Source organism: Haliotis rubra, unplaced genomic scaffold (assembly GCF_003918875.1).
Source record: "Haliotis rubra isolate DU_JTF1 unplaced genomic scaffold, ASM391887v1 Scf39, whole genome shotgun sequence".
NCBI classification, from domain to species: domain Eukaryota; kingdom Metazoa; phylum Mollusca; class Gastropoda; order Lepetellida; family Haliotidae; genus Haliotis; species Haliotis rubra.
This window is the reverse complement of record NW_025767068.1, coordinates 1,538,837-1,562,185: the sequence shown is the minus strand read 5'-3', so window position 1 is coordinate 1,562,185 and position 23,349 is coordinate 1,538,837. Positions and strand designations below refer to the sequence as shown.

At 38.2% G+C, this 23,349-nt stretch overlaps 2 protein-coding genes across 4 annotated transcripts in view; one reads left to right on the top strand and one right to left on the bottom strand.

The window, feature by feature from the left end:
• The window catches only part of LOC124286699 (dynein beta chain, ciliary-like), a 32,189-nt gene extending 20,784 nt beyond the window's left edge, over positions 1-11,405 (bottom strand). Inside the window, 22 exon segments of the mRNA XM_046723115.1 lie at positions 398-622; positions 738-935; positions 937-984; positions 1,302-1,703; positions 2,033-2,236; positions 2,437-2,659; positions 3,540-3,667; positions 3,669-3,710; positions 3,864-4,118; positions 4,525-4,857; positions 5,151-5,395; positions 5,520-5,775; positions 6,164-6,290; positions 6,458-6,526; positions 6,774-7,039; positions 7,313-7,597; positions 8,045-8,278; positions 9,142-9,353; positions 9,479-9,578; positions 9,864-10,050; positions 10,206-10,399; positions 10,903-11,405. Coding sequence (XP_046579071.1) covers positions 398-622; positions 738-935; positions 937-984; positions 1,302-1,703; positions 2,033-2,236; positions 2,437-2,659; positions 3,540-3,667; positions 3,669-3,710; positions 3,864-4,118; positions 4,525-4,857; positions 5,151-5,395; positions 5,520-5,775; positions 6,164-6,290; positions 6,458-6,526; positions 6,774-7,039; positions 7,313-7,597; positions 8,045-8,278; positions 9,142-9,353; positions 9,479-9,578; positions 9,864-10,050; positions 10,206-10,399; positions 10,903-11,259 — 4,590 coding nt within the window. The 5' untranslated portion in view covers positions 11,260-11,405.
• A 266-nt stretch (positions 11,406-11,671) lies between these two features.
• LOC124286718 (CDP-diacylglycerol--glycerol-3-phosphate 3-phosphatidyltransferase, mitochondrial-like) lies at positions 11,672-23,033 on the top strand. 3 transcript variants are annotated; one of them, XM_046723142.1, is made up of 9 exons: positions 11,672-11,748; positions 13,490-13,697; positions 14,868-14,945; positions 16,256-16,545; positions 17,317-17,498; positions 19,839-20,188; positions 20,738-20,963; positions 21,409-21,491; positions 22,831-23,033. In XM_046723142.1, exons 1-9 carry the CDS (start codon positions 11,681-11,683, stop codon positions 22,948-22,950), a joined length of 1,605 nt encoding a protein of 534 aa, XP_046579098.1. In that variant the 5' UTR covers positions 11,672-11,680; the 3' UTR covers positions 22,951-23,033. The 3 variants fall into 3 exon arrangements, with proteins under 3 accessions (XP_046579098.1, XP_046579099.1, XP_046579100.1); XM_046723143.1 differs by having other exon boundaries at positions 11,684-11,817; XM_046723144.1 differs by lacking the exon at positions 11,672-11,748 and adding an exon at positions 12,911-13,006.
• Positions 23,034-23,349: the final 316 nt, after the last annotated feature.

The window sequence follows — 23,349 nt, the reverse complement described above, 5'->3', positions numbered from 1 at the left end:
TTTTGGAGGGTGAAAATACCTACCAAATAATATCTATAGGATACTAGTACATGATGTGAGGAAACAACACTAGGCTTTGATATAAAAGTCCACTTCTAAAACAAATTAGTCTCCCTTGGATAAACACCAGATCACAGGTACTTCCAAAAAAGATAAATGCTGGGTGTTTATTCAATGGTTTACTGTAGTTTCAGTCTGAAGTCCTTGCCTTCCGGATGGACGAAGAAATCTGAGAACATCTACACATATGGAAAGGACAATTCTATCCACGATATGTTTCTGGTTACAATGTCCTGATCTGGAAGATTTCACCTGGGATAATGCCACCCGGAATAACAGCAAGAATACAGCACATCATCCTTTTAACTGAATCCATAGGCCCCCTCAGCCCTATTACCTTGAAGTCAGAGTCTATGTTGTCAAATCTCTTGGAATCTTCTGGCAGCTGGTTCCGAATGTCCTCGGAGCCAATGAAGATACTCTCCAGATGAGACCAGGTCCTCTGTACCTCCATGTAGATGGTGATCACCTGATCTGCTGTAGACAACTTCTTCTGCCAGCCAGACACCTCAGTTAGGAAGTGAGCGATGTACTTTGATGTCATCATGTTTTGAAGTTGTACCTGGAAAATATTGGAATGAGAATATGAGGCATTGTGTATGAATAGTGCTCTATAACTCCAGTGACACAGTGACAATGTTATTGAAGCTTTTATACTGTTGTGGGTTGAAACTGACCTGGTTATCTTCCAGTGTTTCTATGAGCTCCTCACTGGTTTTGATCATTGTGATGGAAGTACGGGAGTGCTTCTCATGTTCGAACTCCATGTTGGACCATGTGACGTCCAGCTCTTTAAGGACCTTTTCCATACTCATCTCCTTCACAGCTTTGTCCACAATGTTGCGCACCTCCTCCTCATAGTTGTGCAAGTTGAGGGGAGAGGAGATCAGCCAGGGTTGTGCTTTCATCCATCATGAAGCGCACCTAAAGGAGAGAAAGCAATCAAATAGATTCTCAGAGAGAGTGAGGTTTGTGCGTGCACAGGTACTTTTTGGCGAGAAAAGGAGGTAGCTCAGGGTGAATGATTGTACGTTCGCTTCTAGGGAATTTTGAAGGGATTCAAGTTTCCACTAACCATTCGGAAAAGGGGAAGAGAAAGCAAATAAGCCTGAGTCTGGATAAGGAAAAATTATAACATTTCAAGAGGCAAAACAACAGATTCAGGTAAAAAAAATTCATCTGGTTCAATTATCTCCACAGACATTGATTCAACAGCATTTCATATGTAAGAGTAAAGTTACCTTGGTGGCTGCCATCAGCTGCTGCCAATGTCTCTCTCTGATGGCTGGGTTCTGCAACTCACTGACAGCTCGGAGTGATGTCAGCATGTTCTTCACCTGGTCCTCAACACCAACATAGGCATCCCAGGCTCGCATCTCCTTGTCCAAGGTGCGGATATCCTTGGCGAACTTTTTACAGTCCATGTCCATCTGTTCAACATTGATTTCCTTCCATGGTGTTGTCTTCCAGTCATCTATGCTACTGCGCACAATGGTGATGTAGTCCCATAAGATCTTGAGTAGCTTGATTTCCTTACGACACTGTTTCAGCTGCTTGAAGTCAGGAACATTCACCTCAAACAGACCAGCACTGTCCAGAAGAACTGCCATTTCTCGTTCCATGGTAAGGATTTCTTCATTATTCTAAAAACACAAATATTCCTTTCATCAGCTTCTTCAGGTAAAATATTCAACACTGGGACAATTGGATGTCCCTACTCAGTCAACTTGTCCATAACTAGGGCTTCATAGAAAACAAATTAACCTTTGTGAGTGGTATATCACAAAAGCTCACAATATGCAAGACGAAGCACTCTGTTGCCGCAAAAAATTACCTTGGGTAACTACTCAAAGTGATATAATTTCACTAACATGTTTTTACCTTTTTTTAATGCAAATGCAAACTGAAGCAAACAGAAATAGACTTGGGGGTCTATTGCACATAGAGAAATAAGATGATCAGGGATACAAACCTTGTCAAGCAAGTCATACGGCCTTTCACAGTCGTATCTGAATGGTTTGATGTTCCTGAACCTTTCTCTGAATTTGTGTTGGTTGACATCAAAGGTGGCACTCTTCTTACGAATGTTGGCCACCTCATTAGCCTGCAGTGGTGCAACTGTCTGTTTGATGGTGATGCTAATTTTCTTGGTGTTGTTCCACTGTTCTGGTAGTTCCTGACAATACAATGTATGACAAGCATTAGTCATTTTCGCAAACCTATATACCGAATCTTTCCAAAATATTCCAGTAGAAAATGATTTTGAAAAATTTGTCAATATGCTACTGTCAAGGAAAAATATTGTTGCTCGCTTCAAAAGATACACAAGAATTAAACAGTGTTGGAACATAAACCTGTACATAAAAATCTACCGACCTGAAGCTGGACATGCACTTCCTCTGGCATCTCCTGTTCATATGTTTTCAGCAGTTCAATGGTATGTTTGAGAGGTTCAAACATCTCATCTGTGGAACTCTGTCTCTCTCGCACAGAAAACAGATGCCCCATGACATTCACCAGCCCGTCATAGTCTCCCTCCTCAACTGGTGTGTTCAGACCGGTGTCTGTCACCTTGATGAAGTCAGACAACTCATTCAAGCTGTAGAAAAAATGCAAATGTAAGAAATAGTCTGTTCAACATGATTTGTAAGACCCTGAACGATTTGTTTAGTTCTAAATGCCTAATTATGATATCAAACATGCAATAGTGTTACATTCTGTGCCAAAACCTTTAAGACCTGTGCTATAATTTAAATTATTCTTAACTGATAATAGTAAACCAATGAAAACTGTACTAGACATTGGCTTCATACCAGTGGCTTTAGTCATACATCAGTGTTATAACTATGAGAAAGCTAAAAGATATATGATTCTTGAAATTGAGAGAGAATAGTTTGGCTATTTGAGCAATATTCCAGCTACACAATGGTGGTGGATACTGAGAACAAGTTTCACATCAGAGCTACAGATAACCTTTTGGGTCATTGAGTTATGTACTTCCTTGTCTTCATCTCACTTGGGTATCCTAATTTTCCTTTGAGTAACGAAATAAATTGTGCTCACCTCACTCAAACTCAATTGGGTATTTTGCCATTTTCCATTAATTTTAAAAAAATATAATAAAGTTTAAATGTTAGTGTTTTGATTTACACTGGATCTGTAATATGGGAAACGATAAGAAAACCTGCAAGTTGTCAAGTTCATTTTCTGATAGGAACCTCTCAATATACTTCAGTTAGTTTATCTATCCACTGATACGCAAGCTACAATTTGACATTTATTGAGTATTTACATAACTTCAAGCATACTTGTACGCAATAGACTTTACAGGAATTGAGTTTTCACATAAATATTTGCTTAATTTACGCAGATACGCAGCTTATCTGTACCTCTGTCACAAGTTATTTCACAAGAACAATTAAGTTCTATTACCAAATGCTCTTAACACTTAAGTTATCCAGTCACCCACTAAAACATACCTGTTGGTGACATGGTCAATGAGATGTTGTTTGAACATGAAGCTCCATCTCTTGATGATGTTAAGCAGGGCTTGTTTGAAGGGTTTAGCATCAACTCTAAACCAACTCTCAAATATCGTCATTCCCCCCAATATGCTCTGCCTCTTCATAGATCTTTTCATACGTGTCGATCTACAAACAAATTCATTCTCATTACAATATATAAACTCATTCATCACAAATACTGTCAGATATGTTTAGTTCATCTGATGCCATTTAACATACGTGCGTAAAACAACACCTTAAAGACATATCAGCAGTTGAGATAATAGGACACTGTCATACCTGTTCTTTGAACTGATCAAGCGTAGGTGGACATTCAGGCACACCCTCATCAGCATGGGCTTCAAGCTCTTCAGTGGTCAGCACGTGATTGTACAGCAGGAACTGTCGCATAAATTCATTACGGTCATCTACCCACAAGTAGGCATAGTTGTCAAAGGAGTTGCGGTACTCGCATGCCTTGTTCATGATGTTTTGTACTCTTTCCATCAGATCTGTCCGCATTTCACTTAATTCCTCCGTGTCCTCTAAGTCAGGCTGCAAAATGACACAAACATACAATTAATACATGTGACATTACATTTATCATTTTTTCTCCAGAAGACCCAGGAAGATCAACAGGACAAAATATTTCGACAAACTCATTAACATGTTCAGTAAATTATGAACAAGAAAAAGAAGAAAACTCTTGGTTTTGCATCTTCTGAATCACAACCATTTCCCATTCAGAATGTGTGAGTGAGTTTGGTTTTACGCCACTTGTAGCAATATTCCAGCAATATAACAGCGGGGGACACCAGAAATGGGCTTCACACATTGTACCCATTTGGGGAATCGAACCCAGGTCTTCGGCGTGACGAGTGAACGCTTTAACCACTAGGCTACCCCCACCGCCCCCATTCAGAATGTATCACAAACAGAGAATCACCGATCACATTTGTACCTGATAGTGTTCCTGGCCACTGTGCACTGCCAGTCTTGGAATGAGAGAGGATTGTTTATAGATATCCCCAACAAGCCCATCCACTAAGTCGTAGAAGCCATCAGCAATACCATAGTCCAGTGACGGCAAGAACACCATGTCTGGCACATGCAGCTCCAAATGAGCTTCAAACAGTGAAGGTGGAGTATTCTTCTGATCAGTATTGTCCAAGAAGTGTTGCAAACTACAATGCATGGTATTGAAAAATCCATCCACAATCATTTCATCTACATAGTCAACATAAGCTTTCCATGTGTCTGACTGTGCATCTGCCTTGAAGAACTCCAGATTTTCCTGAAATACAGTTAATTATCATAAGAATGCAGTGCATATTAAAAAAAAATTCAATACTTGCTCTTTTCACCTTTTTATAAATAAACTGAAACACATAGCTTTTAAAGTATTTTATCACACCAATATAATATTTATTGTTTCATATGATTTAGCACTTTCAGTAACTTATTTCACAAAGCATTGACATTATTTTCCCTAAAATTTCATGTTGTCTCCTAAAATTAAGATATTGTTTAGGTAGCCCTTTATCAATTAACACAATTTCAAATCAAATCTCATGTGACCGTGCATACCTTCAGTAAACCATGTATTTTCTCTCCAGCCGTCTTGATTTCTGTGTAGCGCTTATTGAGCCTATCTTCCCTGTCATCCAGATTCAACAAGGAATCATACTTATCCTCCTTCCTCACAAACAAGGGGTTCTTGCTCCATGTCGTCATAATTTTCTGGATCTTTTCAACATTGTCCTTGGCCTTCTGAACTCGTGTTTCTAAGTCATGCACCTTGTCCCTTGTTTCCTGAATATAATCCCATATACCTGGAAAAAAGTAGAAGCATTATCAACAATGATTACCATTCCAACAACATGACTTGTAATTTAGATTTCAAACCACAGTGTGTCCCAATTCCAAGAAAATATCCTCCTAAAGCAACTGACTCACCATCTCCATTCCAGTTGAGAGTTTTCTCTGCTTGTTCCAGTTGGACGTCGATATCATTCAACTGTCCCTCTATCAGTGGATACTCTACCTCCAGCACAGTAGACCTGACTTTATTATACCACTGCACAGTAAGGTCCAAATTGGCAAGATACTTCCTGAATGTGTCATTTCTGTCATACATAGCATTAGCACTTTGTGGAATTTCCTCTTCTGAACGAATTTCTAGATATTTCACCTCTCTTAGCACTGCCACAAGCTGAAATAATAAAAGATATCAATATCATCATTTAATAATTTCTCCTTGATGCTGGAAAACCAGTTTTATAGTGATTCTCTCAATTATTCAAAGAAGGAAACTTGGCCGTATTCAGTGAGGGACTTGGACTGATTTAAACTGCATTTTGATACAGGATGTCAGTTTAATGAGGGAAAACAACCATACTGAGATCAGATCTGCAATTCTTATCCTTGTTCAGCAGACCCTTGCATGAGTTAGGGATTCAACTGTTCACAAAGAATTGTGTCGGACTCCCTAAAATCAGTAGGATACACATGACCTTCAACATTTCCATTACAGTGTTAATTCTGTAACATTATATCGTGCAGTTTGTGAGGTAGTAAGCTCTATGTTATGTATGACTTGCCTGTGGATCAAAGTTGACAGTGATGAGTTTTGACTCCTCACTTCTAGTGAGAATGGGCTGTGACAGGTTAAATGAGCAAGCCTCATCCACACCCTGTGTCCATTCATTGTAGATTTGTCCGTCCCACCTAAACACAAACACCAGCATGAGGTTTTGCACAGTAAAAGAGATTCCATATAAAATCAAATTTAAAACCACCACTACTGAAGATTGATTACAAACATTTATATTTCATCAAGACATTACATATCTGTGGAAGCACATCAGTATTAAACAATAAAACAATAAACTCACTCTCCAAGCAGTTTCATCATTTCTTCATACTTTGTAAACACCAGTCTTGCTTCTTCACTTTCCAGACATCTGTAATTCAGGACAAAAATTCCCAATAAGAACAAAATCATGATAAAGATCATAATCCTAGATAATTTTTATAACACAGTTTTAAACTTTATTAACTTACATGCAAAATATGGTCACAATAACTTTGTATGATCACACAACTTCACAGTTTTAGAACAAGGTATGACATTTTATTGCATTACATTTCTTCACATTATGATGGATAAGGAATGTATGCAAATAGATATGCCAGTTATTCATCACTTACGGGTGCTCAATATGTTTGAGGTTTCCCATGGGTACAGATATTCTATCCCGGAGTTCCTTGGCCCATCGTAGTCCACCTGACATTCCCGGCATATTCTTGTGAATGGGTGCCCTCTTTGTCTCTTTCTTGATTAACGTTTGTTTATCATAGATAACTTTGGCTTCATCAAGGCAGTCATTTATCTTTGTGACAATGGTTGGGTATTTCTTATCAAAATCACTCTTGATGAGAGGTCTCTCCAGCAGTGTTCCTGAGATGTCAATTAGCTTAAAGAAAAAAATGACATGAATAATGTAAGAAATCTATGGCAGCAATGATTCTCAAAGGATGAATCAGTGAATATATGCCATAACAGGTACAGCTATTAATATCAATGAAGATCTAGTCCACAAATATATTTATTAGAAAAGGACCCAGATTTTCCCAACAAAGACAACTGAAATTGTAAGAAAGCTTGTCCGTGTAAACATTTCCCAAACATGATTTTAAAATCAACGTTAGTTATATAAATTGGTGCACATTCATAGAAAGAAAATTACCTTGAAGATGGCCTCCAGTCCTGAGCAGTCATCATATGCTTGACAAATTATGGTTGCCAGTCTTCTGTCAAAGTCTCCAATTTTCTCTAAGAAACTGTTGTAGTCATCAAGGAATTCCTTACTGCTTGGGTCAAGACAGTCATAAGAACGGTCAGAAAACACCTTGTAAACTTCATTGAACTCTTCAAAGATCTGCACAACCTGAGCACTGAGTGACTTCCCTTTGATACCACCAAGCTCAATCTTCTCAAGTTTCATCATTTCCAAGGCAGTTTCCATAAGTTCCTGGAAGAATCAACACAGTAAGCATGTGCGAAATAAACGTGCTGTGAATGAAAGAATTACTGATGTTTTAAAACATAAGATCAATAAATAACTTACAAATCAAAAGAACAAGGTGGTCTAAAAATGAATAACCATAAAAATTGGTCCAACATATTACATTTATTGTTATTATCTACTGGGTTAAAAGTTACTGATGCTGCACAAATTCAAATATTTTTTATTTATTTGATGTTTTCTTTGTTGTTAGAGGATGCTCTATAGCAACAGATGTAAATAGCCGAGTTGGGACCACACAATCATGTGACTGATACGAAGTGCATCATCTCCCAATAAGGTTACGATGACTTGCAAATTAGTTCCCTGAATCTGACCATATAATCATGTTAGTCATCTCTTATGACCACCATTATGTTACCAGGGACCCATTCTAAACTGAATCAGTGTTACCTTGATAGTTTCCACTCGGTCAGCAAATTTGTCAAATCTTGCAAAGACCAGTTGTGGGGCAAACTCCCACTCTCTTGCTTCTTCCCCTTCAGGGAAATAAGTCTTCAGTTTGTCCTTGTGTTCTTCATATGTGTTGCGGAAACTCTGCAGAACTTTACTTGCTTTGCAGACCTTCTCCACTGTCTCTTCAACCTCACCCTTGAACAGCTCAGAAGGTTCAAGGAAGTTTTTAGCCTGAAACACAATGTGTTGACTGAATCACTACACTGCCCAGATTGATAGCATAAATAGAAAAAATCAGGATTTTTGCAACAAAATTTCTTGAACTTTCATTTTGAGAATATGCCAAAACGGCTAAATTGAGATCATATTTCAGAATTTTAATCAGATGTCCCTAAATTCATTTATTCTGCTAATTGATATCACAAGTTTTATTGGTGGTTAAAGTGTTCGCTCGTCATGCCAAAGGCCCGGGTTCGATTCCCCAAATGGGTACAATGTGTGAAGCCCATTTCTGGTGTCCCCCGCTGTGATATTGCTGGAATATTGCTAAATGCGGCGTAAAACCATACTCACTCATTCACTCACTCACAAGCTATATTAACAAAACAAATAAAAAACAACAGAAAAAAGGTCTGGCTATACACACAAACAATATGTAAGCAAACACAAGATCAATTCAATGATTATGATCTATGTGTTGGCACTCATTCAAACCGTGCGTCACATTTCAATAGGTGCCAGCATATTCCACTGGCACTGTTCCAAGTAAAGTGACATATGCAGAAACCACTTGGCACATGGCCAAATACTGCAGTCTTTCTAACACTCTGTTCGATATTGAATTTGAGCCAGATATATGTTCAGCCTTTCTACTGAAATTGAATCAAATGACTGAGTGAAATGGCTAATGGAAGAGGTTGCAAACTTCACTTTCTCTGAACTGCCGTTACCTTATGGAAATATAAAGAGCCTAAAAGTTGTTCATGACACAATCTGTTTATAAATTACTCTGAGTGAGCATTTTCATTGCATCTCAAATGTTTATTGTATCTTTCATAAGATAATATTCACACCAAATTGTCTCAAGAACCTACCATTTCAATCTCCATGTTGCATATCTCCTGCAGGAGTACAATGATCCTGGCTGGAGTATTGTAGTACTTGGAGTTGGCCCATACAAGACATGTGGTGTGGAAGAGAGGGGCAAGCATTGGGATGCTCTCATCAAACTCAGCCTGCTCCAGATCCTCAAAGAGATGTCTCAGAGGTTTCAGGTACAGGTTGATGTCTTGTGCCTCAGTCAGAGCTGAATAAGATTTATTCCCATAATTTTCAAGACGCTTAACATAACACAAAAATGTACTTCAATTTCAAGGGAAGCTTATGAAAACAATAATGTAAATGATTTCACTCCATGCAGATAATACATACCTGCCACCACATCCCTGAAAATGTTCTTGAAAGAAGGGAAGTAACTGCTGTTGGTTCTCTCAAGTAATTCAGCCATCTTCCTCACCTTTGGATCCCTCAGCTACAAAAATGTCACTAATAATGAATGTCAGATAATATTTTTAAATGCCTGTAATTTAAGTGAGATGTGTTCATAGCTTGATAGATGCTGACCTTTTTGCTCCAAATCATTTTCAATCCAACTTTAACACTTTAGACATAAACTGTTAGTGTTACGTGTATGGTGTATTTTATCAAGTGAAGCACCTGGCAATGCAAGTGAAGCAGGCAGGATTGAAAGTCTTAAAATTCATTATTGTCTAATGTTACAATGATATTAATTATTTCAAATGAATAAACAAAATACCTGTTCATAAATACACTCAAGGTTTGTGGCCTTGTTCTTCCAGAAGTCAAGTTCCACAAATGGGGTTGGGTCAAGTCCCTCCAAAAGAGGCTGAGCAGAATCCCTCTTAAGAACATCTCTGATTTGATGTGTCCATTCAATTATCACAGATTCAATTGCATGGACTAGGTTTCTGTCATAAGTGTCCCTGAAAGAGGCCATATGTATGTAATTACAGAAAAATTCAAACACTATACAATCCAAATAGACTGTGACATTATTCACAGAAAACATTATGCATATAATTCACACTCTAGTTCTATGAAAAATATATACATTCATTTATGAAACAAAAATAATCACTTTTCATCTTCAACTGTTGCCTCCTCCACTCTCTCAGCTCCAACAGGCAGTGGAAGCAATGTCTTGCCTTTAGCTTGTCCTGACACAACATACACATTGCTCTTGAGGCTATGTACATGGCGTGTGACATCATGGGAAACAACCTTTGGCCAGTGGTCATGGTTTCGTTCATTAGACAACAGTGGCACTAGAACCTGAAATATAGGTTTGCACCACATGGTTCATCAAATTGTTTGATAGGTTTTACATTTTGCTAAAGTGATGACAGATGTATTGAAAGCTTTGTTCTGCTCACTCAATTGTTTTGTACCTAAAACACATACAGTATGTGAGACTGGTTACAGTCTAAAACATAAGCTTAGTTGTATGAACTTGCACAGATTTGGATTTTGGAAGGAGACTATGTATCCATACCATGTAACATAGACATTGAAATAGCAGTTACGTATGTTAAATCTATAGGCTATACTTAACAAATTAAATTTAAATCTAAATCTTGCCAGCACTAGGTGACAATGCTCCTGCTTCTCGTACTGTAAGAATACTCTGTATTCTTCATACTGATAATATACACAGGTGCCCTTTTCTCTGTGGTCAAAAAGGCCTACTTTCTATTGTTTAATGGTAGTCTAATGGTGGTATCAAGTCTGGAGCGAGTGGCCTGATATTTTCTAAAGCAAAACGATTATCGACATACCTCATCGACAAATGCTGATAGCTGATCCAGTGGTGAAAGAGCAAGATCACCGTATAGTAATGCAGTTCTCAAAGGTGTGTCTTTTTGGATTGGCTCCCTTGCCTTTTTCACAAAGTAACAGGCTTTTCCTTTTGGGCTTAATGGCCATTCAAACCCCACAGAAAGTGTCCCAGAGCTGCTCAACGATATAATAAGTGATGCAAGTTCTGATTTTTCAAAGTAGTCCAAAAACTGTTGCTTCACTTCGTCCACATTATACATTTTCATCCATTTATCAGGCTTCAGTTTCATGGTCTTCAAAACATAGTCCGCTATGAATTCGACACGAGTGTCGTTCAGTTCAAGTTCGCTTGCCATGATTGTGACTAGTCTTAAAGTTTTGCTGGTGTAGAGGTGACTTCAAACTAACAAGGGGTCCATCGATATGCCAGTTTTAACGCCTTGCTTCCCCTCTTGTACTGCAGAGCGTTCCCAGACAGGACATTGTTGACAGGAATGGCGGCCAAGCGGAGTTGCTATGGCAAGTTGCTATGCCACGTCCCTGGTTACAGCCTCGCTCTGAGGTGCGGTTTCGTAGAAAATATAAAACGGACAATACAATAGTTTATTGCTTTTACTTAAAGATTATTTAACAGTAAACAAATAATCTAAAACACTAAGCAATTCAACATGTATACCACACTGTATTAAATTGTGCAAACTTAACATATTACAACAGAAACAAGTTAAATATTCCGTTATTGTTTCCAAATGAGGTTTTACATAAACCTGCATCAACATGGCGGAGAAACATGCTTATCGGCTGCTGTTGACTTGGAAAAATAGACATTTTAACGCAGTTTCAAGGTTCATGGTTGCTTTTATGTTAAAGTTGAACGTAAAGTCAAGCGATGATGATTCTGATTCTAAAAACAAGTAATGAACTTTACCATCATAACTAGTAATTATATAAACGCTTGTAATGTATCGATAACTTCCTTACGATAACATACCATGATTTCTGGGCAAACGCTTCCTAAAACTGTATTAAAACTGATATACAGTAGAACGATATCATTGTTAATTAAACAGGGCTCTGTGATTTTGACCTCCTATTCAGTCTCAAACACGACAATATTGAATATATTCATGGGGATTTGTCAAGACAATTTACACTAAAGTACCCTGGCCTAATGGATGAACAGTTGCTGTTTTTACATTGAGTTGTCACCTCGTCTGGCTGTGAAATATGTCTCTATCGCCGTGTAAAAATCGTCATGGGATATAGCAAACGACTTTACTCCATTATTTTTGTTTTATTCTACATGTTTTCACCTTCACCAACCAGCGATTAAATTGATCTTGCTTAGACCCTTGTAAAAATCAATATAAAACTTGGGCTAAAACTTCAGTAGCATGAATCACAGTTTTATATTGATATCAACCAGAAGTCAAATTACTAAAGCTGAGTAGTACCCGACCAGCTTTGATTTCACAACTCACCTTGACCTCACCCCTACACCTCAAGGTACACAGGTGTTGAAGAAATGTTTCATTGAGGTTTCTCCATGCATGCACATTATTTATGTGCATTGGTTTTGGACATTTTTGTAACCTGGACAGTTATTATGTTTTCAGTGCTTTTGATATAGGTAGACTATAACATCTATGCTATAAAAAAATTTAAAACTTTTGTTCAAGTACAATATCATAATTGACAAGTGACTTGAAAAAAGACAACATTTATATGATAGCAAATATGAAATATGCCAATAAACTACATACAACGCCAAGACATTATTGTGCGAAAGTATTTTGAAAGTAAATTTTTCTGAGCATGCTGATGTTTGTTGCCATTGAGAAAAATGTGTCTATGTTTTAACATTATATTTACATAGGGATAAGGAAATATATATATGAACCAGCTCCACTGCTTATCTTAACATCATTAATGTGTGCTTATATATTAAGGGTTTTAGCAGTGAAAGTTTCAATCTGTTTCTCCAATTCTGCTGAATGTGCAAAACATAGCAGTATCATTTTCAAATAACATGTCCTACATATCCTGGGCTACAATGAAGTAAACAGTGTCCATGGTCTGGTGGATAAAGCCTCTGCCCGGAGGGTCAGTGGTTCAATAATTGATGAGCATCATACCAAAATATTTTAGAAGATAATGCTTGTTCTTAGCCTACCTGTCTCTCAGCAAATAGGGAATAAAACAAGCACCAATCATCTCAGAGTCAGAAGGTGTGCTTGAGTAGGTTATTCATGTTAAACTGCTGATGGCCACACTATGAACCTAGGATAAATCTTCATTGCTATTGTTTTCTTTTGATGCATGAATATTCTGTTTAAAATGGAGCATTATGAAGAGTCCCTGTTCTAAAATATTTCATGGCTTTCTATTTTAAGACACATAATTCATATGTATTTTCATTTGTTAGGAAATCAAATATTAAATGTTTCATGGTCTTCTTTTTAAGATACAGTATTCATATGTATTTTCATAGGAAATCAAATGTTAAACGCTTTCTTTTCTTTTCTTAGATATCCATATGTATTTTCATTTATTAGGAAATCAAATTCATAACATGTTTTCATTCAGGTACGCAACATATCAGTGCAACAATAGCCATACAGGAGTCAGTGATCCTTTACAGCATACAGCACGAGCATCTCACAGACACTGTGCCACAAGAACATGTGTATTTGACTATTTTGGGTGGATAGGCAAGTTCACCCCTTGTTATAGAGTGAAGGGCGATCAGGTCTTGGTTATCACTGAACCAACACAGTTCTATGAAGTTCTGAAGGTAAATCTTGTGCTATTTGTGTTTTTTGGAGGTCGGATATATCGCAAAAACGATCATGATTATGACTGCATTAGTGTCATTTAGTTAGAAGTATTATTCCCACCAAAAGAAACTAATGTGAAACCAACAGGGAGTATTAACTGTTACAATCGTACCACCATACGACGGGGATAAGCTGTGTTTCCTGTGTGAGTAGTTTCTGTAAAAAGAGCCTTATTACTGCCTTGTTACTTTACTTTGTGTGATTATTATTCAATAAATGTTAACAAAAACAGCAAGTCATTGTGTGGCATACTTTATTCCCTTGGCAAGACCATAATGCAGGGTTTTACGCGACGCGTATATGTGCATCCAGACAGTATGCACGAATTTAGAGAATGAACACTGAAAAACAGTTCACTGTGTCCAGAGGGTTGCTCAGTATTATTCATTTTGTACCCAATACACATCTATGACTTTTGTTTCTTTCTATTTGGTTGTTTCCTTCAGAGCAGTAACATGCATCATTTCATCCATCAGTCCACCTGATTGATGATTCATTCCAGACTCTAAAGAAATGATCAAAACATACATTTCTCTAGTCTGTTACTTCACAGTACCTTCATGTTGTCATCAAGGACCCTTGAACTAATAATTGTGGGTCCCCCATGTTTGTGAGTCAAGGTAAAACCATGCATAATGGATGTTAAATTTGTTTTAATCTATATTAGAGATGTGTCCACAGATTGTTATCGATTCTGAAACATGTAGTTCAGCCTAATATGTAACTTTCCTTGGTTTATTGGCTTATTGTGTTAAGGGCTATTTTTACACCTTCAGGATGTTCATGACAAAGTTCTGGATACCATAGATTCTTATTTTCCCCATCAATGAAACTGGATCCATGGATAATGGTGAATGTAAAGAAGGAGGATATCTATACTGTTGTATTCCAGGCGGCAGAGGTCTTAACTACCTTACCTCAGAACCTACAAGTACAAGTACCCTGGTATTGTTGACTGTTGCTCAGTCTATCAAACACTAGTTCACTAGTCTAGAAACAAGTATTTGCAGTTACCATGGCTTTACATAAGGTTCATAACTGCCATACAACATTCACTTATGTCACTACTTGCCTGTTCCATAAAGTAATTGCAAATTGTGTTGGGTTTGTTTCTTTTTTTATTTTAGATCAAAGCAAGGAAGGCCACAAGCAGAATAACAATTGCATCCCTCTATCTTGGTACGGGCCAGCTAGAACATGATCTTGTGAGTAGCTTTCAAGTATTGAGACATAATTTGGATAAATATGGTATAGTTTGGTGTATTATTATTTATACTGTTAACTTGCATCCAGATAAGGGGGTATGATATGTGTTAATGCACCTTACACATCTGAGAATTGCTGGCCAGTCTGTAATTTAGGTACTTTTTTTTTACCGTGACAGATTTTGTATATTTTTGCAGTTTGTGTATCAATTAGAACTCATGTAAATAAATAATTCAAATTTCATTGCTCAGTTTTAGTCATTTTATATTATCATATTACTCAGCCTGCCTTTAACGAAGTATCACTCAGTTTTACTGAATTCACAGCCAGTTCACTGAGCATGCTTACCACATGTTCACCGCCCAACACAATAACCTAAGCCCTTCACCACTTCAGCCCTTTTGTCTTTAGAGCCAGCTTGGGTAGCCAGCTTGGGTAGTCAGCTAGCTGTATACTTGACACAATAGAAGGTTTGTGGTCAGTCACATTTCTTGTTGATTTTCTTCCACATATCTTTGGATTGCATTTTGATTCAGCAGCATCACCAGGTGTGAAATAAACCTAGGCCCACACAACTGGATTGTTTGTTTTTTTCACTACCGCACATCTCTAATAAGCATCAGCCATTGAAGTTCAAAATGTAGCGCTTGTTCTGTGCCTGCTACATTTTTAATTCAAATTTTAATAGGTAAGTTTAAATTCACCTCGATGCCAGAATGAATCCGATGTAAGTCTGTCCACATGTCATTTTGACACTGTAATGTGTTTAATGTCTCCAGGAACATGTTGAATGTTGTTATATGAATAACACACAGTCATGCCTAAACCTTCAATACCAGAATCACTGGACATTTTGTTTTGTTGGTGATATTACATTTTGTTTCACACCCTTCTTTGTTATAACATGGCCAGATTATCTATGTTAATTTGGGCAGGCAGGGATGGTCAATTTGTCTAAGGAGGGGCAATTCGCAGTGCAGAGTTGCGTCCCTCAGGCATGCCAGAAACCTGGTTTACAATCCTATTTTGCCCCAGTTATGTTTTCTGGTTTATCAGCAACATACCCATGTTTGTCAGTTTCACCAAAGGGGTAATCTCTGAAACTTTCATCACTTAGGCTCACGTCCCACATCAAGCCGACGTGCTGTGATATGACTGGAATACTGTTCAGAGAAGTGTTAAACCAGCTTACTAACTACAGTAATATGACGTACTTTATGTAGTTGTTTTATCATGTATATTAACATATATATATTACATTGGCATGTAGTAGTGTACAGATGTCAGTAAGAGCTGGAACTATTTCTAGGTGGCTTGTATCAGAGAAGCATGTGAAAATGCCAGGAAAGTTGGAAATTCTGCAATGAAGGTGAACATACTGTTGGACTACACCCGGGGATCCAGAGGGACGACTGTCAGTTCAAGGACTATGTTACAGTCTCTTCTTAAAGACTTCCCTTCTACTGTTGATGTATCATTATACCATACTCCAGATCTGAGGGGTTTGTTGAAACGAGTTGTGCCTGAAAGATTCAACGAAACTATTGGACTGACCCACCTAAAAGTGTACCTGTTCGATGACAGTGTTATCATTAGTGGGTATGTATTAAGGTCACATGGTAGTGCACATGGTTAGTACTGTCATGTTTAAAGTCCATTTGAGGCTTACTGGTATATATAACGTTCAACTGACTTAAAACAAATAACATATACATGTGATATCGCAAACCATTCAGTCAAGTGTGTCTGTTACCATGATTACTATTTGGTTGTAAAACACAATTTATCTGAATTCATGTACCAAACCTGAGACTTATTGTGTGTCATCGTGCCCCTGAGACTTGACTGATTGTGTGTCATCATGGCCCTGAGATGACTGATTGTATGTCATCATGCCCCTGAGACTTGACTGATTGTGTGCCATCATGCCCCTGAGACTTGACTGATTGTGTGTCATCATGCCCCTGTGACTTGAATGATTGTATGTCATCATGCCCCTGAGACTTGACTGATTGTGTGTCATCATGCCCCTGAGACTTGACTGATTGTGTGTCATCATGCCCCTGAGACTTGACTGATTGTATGTCACCATGGCCCTGAGACTTGACTGATTGTGTGTCATCATGGCCCTGAGACTTGACTGATTGTGTGTCATCGTGCCCCTGAGACTTGACTGATTGTGTGTCATCGTGCCTCTGGATCATTGCTAATTCTTTAGGTCACCTGTTTGTGTGTCCTGTCTTCAGTATTTTGTTTTTGGCTTGTGTCTGAATACTCCTCTTTTGGTATCTGACTTGGATAAACAGTCAGAGCACTAATTGGTATTCGTTCCTGTTCCTGTGATATCGGAGAACATACATCTAATTACAGGGCAAATCTGAGTGACAACTACTTCACCAATAGACAAGATAGATATGTGCTATTCAATGACAGTAAGTCTCTGGCAGACTTCTTTGACAATCTGGTGAAAACAGTAGGCAACCTCTCCTTCAAGATGAAGCATGACAACACTCTAGCTCTTGCTGATGAGGAATCTATACACCCATTTAAAGGTGAGACACATGTATCTACAGAATTACACCTTGCGTCAGTTTGATGGTGAGTCATGTATGCAGTTAGCATGATGATGATGACAGTAGATTATGGACTGTTTGATGGTGAGTCATGTATGCAGTTAGCATGATGATGATGACAGTAGATTATGGACTGTGTGATGGTGAGTCATGTATGCAGTTAGCATGATGATGATTACAGTAGATTATGGACAGTTTGATGGTGAGTCATGTATGCAGTTAGCATGATGATGATGACAGTAGATTATGGACAGTTTGATGGTGAGTCATGTATGCATGATGATGATGACATGATTATGGACTGTATGCAGTGGTGAGTCATGTATGCAGAGCATGATGATGATGATTATGGACTGTTTGATGGTGAGTCATGTATGCAGTTAGCATGATGATGATTAGATTATGGACTGTTTGATGGTGATGTATGCATGGACTGTTTGATGGTGAGTCATGTATGCAGTTAGCATGATGATGATTACAGTAGATTATGGACTGTTTGATGGTGAGTCATGTATGCAGTTAGCATGATGATGATTACAGTAGATTATGGACTGTTTGATGGTGAGTCATGTATGCAGTTAGCATGATGATGATGACAGTAGATTATGGACAGTTTGATGGTGAGTCATGTATGCAGTTAGCATGATGATGATGTTTGACAGTAGATGATGGACAGTTTGATGGTGATCATGTATGCAGTTAGCATGATGACAGTGATGGTGGTGAGTCATGTATGCAGTTAGCATGATGATGATGACAGTAGATTATGGACTGACAGTTTGATGGTGAGTCATGTATGCAGTTAGCATGATGATGATGACAGTAGATTATGGACAGTTTGATGGTGAGTCATGTCAGTTAGCATGATGATGATGACAGTAGTTGGACATTGATGACAGTAGATGATGGCAGTTAGCATGATGATCATGATATGACAGTTAGCATGATGATGATGACAGCAGTAGATTATGGACTGTTTGATGGTGATGAGTCATGCATGCAGTTAGCATGATGATGATGACAGTTAGATTATGGACAGTTTGATGGTGAGTCATGAGTCATGTATGCAGTTAGCATGATGATGATGACATGATGATGACTGTTTGATGGTGAGTCATGATTATGGACAGTTTGATGGTGAGTCATGTATGCAGTTAGCATGATGATGATGAGATTATGGACTGTTTGATGGTGAGTCATGTATGCAGTTAGCATGATGATGATGACAGTTTATGATGATGTGAGTCATGTATGCAGTTAGCATGATGATGACAGTAGATTATGGACATGATGGTGAGTCATGTATAGCATGTTGATGATGATGATGATGACAGTAGATTATGGACAGTTTGATGGTGAGTCATGTATGCAGTTAGCATGATGATGATGACAGTAGATTATGGACAGTTTGATGGTGAGTCATGTATGCAGTTAGCATGATGATGATGACAGTAGATTATGGACTGTTTGATGGTGAGTCATGTATGCAGTTAGCATGATGATGATGACAGTAGATTATGGACAGTTTGATGGTGAGTCATGTATGCAGTTAGCATGATGATGATGACAGTAGATTATGGACAGTTTGATGGTGAGTCATGTATGCAGTTAGCATGATGATGATGACAGTAGATTATGGACTGTTTGATGGTGAGTCATGTATGCAGTTAGCATGATGATGATGACAGTAGATTATGGACAGTTTGATGGTGAGTCATGTATGCAGTTAGCATGATGATGATGACAGTAGATTATGGACAGTTTGATGGTGAGTCATGTATGCAGTTAGCATGATGATGATGACAGTAGATTATGGATTGATGGACATGCATGTTAGCAGTTTGATGGTGAGTCATGTATGCAGTTAGCATGATGATGATGACAGTAGATTATGGACAGTTTGATGGTGAGTCATGTATGCAGTTAGCATGATGATGATGACAGTAGATTATGGACAGTTTGATGGGTAACTGTCAGTTTCTCTTTTCCTTATCATAGCTGTGATGGGTCTGTAAAGTGTTAATGAAAATGAAATAACAGCGTAAACTATATTCCAACACTTTTTAGAGGAAAAAATCAACAGCTGTTCATCATGTATGTTTGGTCAGTAACTGTGCCACATTCTGTGATCACTTTTATATTTTTGACTTTAGTCAACTGTGAGAAATATCTGTTCCCTTTCCCTCTTCTAGAAATATGTAAATATTGCTGTAGAAAATCTGTACCACAAGGCACTGTCAGTCAGACCTAATTACAGAAATTAACTTGTTGTGCTTTGTGTTTGTCTTGCCTTGAATCATGCCTGTGATTAAATTTTAGATAAAGATGATGGAAGTCGATTTAAGAGGAAAGCCAGGAAACAAATTCAAAACCTGCTCACTTCATCAATGGAAGATTCATGGAATATGGAGGCTGAGAATGATAGCACACATTGTGAAGAAGATGGAGATAGTACGTCTGGCTATGACACACTGGTGTACCCACTGATACAGATGGGGCCATTAGGGATCACACATGATGAGAACATCACATTGAACTTGTTCCGATCAGCAGCTCCAGGGGATGAGATACTCCTCGCCTCTGGCTACTTCAACCTGACCGATCACTACATGAATGTAATTCTCCAGGAGTCGCATGCCAAGTATGGCATTCTAATGGCATCTCCAGAAGTATGTTATCTTTTAATGTTTTCAAATGAATGAAAAAAAAGTATTGATAAGTTTGTTTTAGAACATCAATCCATGAACACCTTTGAACCTTTGCCATGCCTCGTATGTTACATATATAGAGAATACTAAACAATGTCCCGTGTAATACCAATACCATTCACGAGTTTCATAAATATGGTATTGCTTGTTTAGTATTTTATTTATTACTCACCCAACATTAGCAAAATAATATCGAGCAAAGTACTTCTTTCCTTAGAATTCAACAAGCGTGATGACTCTCAGCTTTCTGTGAGTCAAGAGAGGTCCAATACTATTGTGAGGTATTAGCATTGTGACGTCATAACTGTAAATCAGTTTTACGTCATACGTACGTCATCACGTGATGTTATTACACAATGTGTAATAACATTGTAAAATTATTAAACAGTGATATCTTCAGTGGGTGAGTAATAAATATTGTTTTCATATACTCAGTCAGTGCATAGACTGACATATTTGCTCATATTTCCAACCCTTTGTGCTGATGCCAAGTTTATTACTCCCTCAAAGGTGAATGGTTTCTTCGGAGCCAAGGGAATTGCTGGATCTATACCAACAGCTTATGTGCACATTGCTAACCTGTTCTTTAAGAGCTTGGTGTGGTATGGTCAGACACAGAGAATACAGATGTTTGAGTACTTCCGAGACAAGTGGACCTTCCATGTGAAAGGCTTGTGGTATTACCTTCCTGGAGAGAGCCTCCCAAGCCTTACCTTTATAGGCTCTCCAAACTTCGGTAAGCTACTTCATCACAAAGAGTCTGTACTCTTCTTGAACATATCACATGGTTTGTGAGACACTGACTGCCCAGCTGCCTTCTTTTACAAATATACCAGTCACCAGCGTAATCTGTAGAGCCAAACCGTGTTGTTTGAAATGTTGATCTGATGTCATATTCTCTTACAATTACAGACATAAATTATGCTGTTAACTTTTTGAACAACATTAAGACAAAGTATACCAAACTTTCACAGAAAAATATATGGCTCAACTTAGTCTTGATGACCTATGGACTCACATATTATGTCCATGTTTAAGTCATATATGCCAATCACAAAGTGTTAAGGATTTAACAATCTGAACAATCATATGTTCCTGTCCACCGTCTGACTGAAGTTCATTCAGGTTACAAGAGCTGTCCACCACAGTACATGTTGTGTCTGTCTTTCCTTGTCCCCCAGGGTACAGGTCAGTGTATCGAGACCTGGAGTGTCAGCTGGCTGTCGTAACTGAGAACACACGCTTGAGGGAACAACTGCGGGAGGTTAGTGCTTGTGGTATAAGGGCATTCACATACAAAACATATGTGGAAACTGGTTCTGCTTTCAATTAATTGTTAGAATAAAAGATGAACATCAGTACAGTTCTGCCCATGTAAATTAATCAATTCAACATTTGTTAATATCAGTGTACTAACCTTGTACAGAAAATTTCATTTATCATCTAGGCTGTCTTTCTTATTGATAAAGCTTAAGTTGAGTTGTAATAAAGACGCTGGTTATTACTGTTATTAGTGTTTACATGCTGAAAATGTTGGAAGACTGAAGACCTGAGTGGTTTTAGAAAGTCTTGGGGTTTTCAACTTCTGTTGACTGTAGCTAGTACAATCAATATCAAACGATACAGTGAATGGAACTCTATGTACAGGTAGTTAATCCTTCTAGGTAGAGGTAATTCAGTCTATCATGTTTGACTCTACTGATAATGTGATACAGACTTCTACCACTCCTGTTACAATAAATGAAGTGGAGCAGGCATTCACTTGGCAACCTACCAACTCTAAACATACCGTCAGCCAATTGTAGTATCCAAGTACTGGGACCTAGTTACATTCAGTTGATCAGCCAGGCTTGCATTCAAGTGATTCAACAGTACACAAAGACTTTATTGAAAATGCTTGTATAACATGAGTTAATTTGCTCTGCAAAATCTGAAATGTTACTTGTGGGTATTTGTGAATAAACATCATTATTAAACAAGTTGTTTGCTAGAGTTCAAAGAATCTGATCTGACAATTTATAATCATAGGTAGGGGTGGTGGGGTAGCCTAGTAGTGGTTATTGCATTCGCTGGTCACGCTGATGACCTGGGTTCGATTCCCCACATGGGCACAATGTGTGAAGCCCATTTCTGGTGTCCCCCACCTCCCCTGCCATGGTATTGCTGGAATATTGCTAAAAGCGTCGTAAAACCAAACTCACTCACTCACTCACTATAATCATAGGTTGTTGCCTGATTATGTGGTAGGTCGTGCTCATATTGCAACTCAGTGAAGCATGCTTACAATAATTCTGGGGTGTATACAAGTTGCCTGTGCAGCACTGGAAGGTTTACAGTCACATAGTCATCTCATCCTTCCAGGTACCCATTCACTGCTGAGTGAACAGAGGCATATTTTATTCAAAGTCTCTTGCATCATGTAACATTTGTTTCAGTCCGTGAGAGGCAGGAACAAATCATGGAAATGCTCATGAGTTAAGTTTTGTTGTGCTGTACATCCTCCGGGGTCCCACCTATTGTTTGCCTCATTTGTGACATGAGTGTTGTTGACAGGACCCTGGGATAACCATCATGGCATAATCATATTTCAATTGTACTTTCAGGAGCATGTCAGACTGTACCAATCCTCGAACCTAGTCACCTCAGAACTCTTCAAGCGGAAAGACGGACATGTGCCCATGTGGGCTAAGGCAGTGACAACTGTCATAAAGAATTTCTTCTAGACATTATGCTTGTGAATATAAGGGATGTGGCAATATATATTTTGTACATTAATTATTTTTGCAATTAAAACAAAAAATGTGAACTGAATTATTCCTGTGCGGTTTTTGCATTCTTCCTAAATTTAAGTGTTGGGAACATAACATAACTTTGGTACCGTTTAAACTCTGAATGTATAGTGTGTATCATGTTGCATAGCTAACGACAACTGTTGCTGGTCAGCTAGGTGAGCTGCACTCTCAGCCCACTAAACTTGACAATGTTTCTGGAGATTGCTGTGTGGACTCTAAACCCTGGACTGCTTGTTTCACTCATCCAGGCAAAGTGGGGGTAGACTGACCCTAGAAGATGGTCAAATGTCCGTAATAATATTGTACAATCAAACAATGATCACAGACCAA

Excerpts from the sequence above, each read along its gene's own strand:
- LOC124286718 (XM_046723142.1), top strand. The coding sequence starts at position 11,681 with ATGGCGGAGAAACATGCTTATCGGCTGCTGTTGACTTGGAAAAATAGA. Across the intron at positions 20,189-20,737 it reads TTCTAATGGCATCTCCAGAA|GTGAATGGTTTCTTCGGAGC; the intron begins GTATGTTATCTT and ends ACTCCCTCAAAG. Across the intron at positions 20,964-21,408 it reads TATAGGCTCTCCAAACTTCG|GGTACAGGTCAGTGTATCGA; the intron begins GTAAGCTACTTC and ends CTTGTCCCCCAG.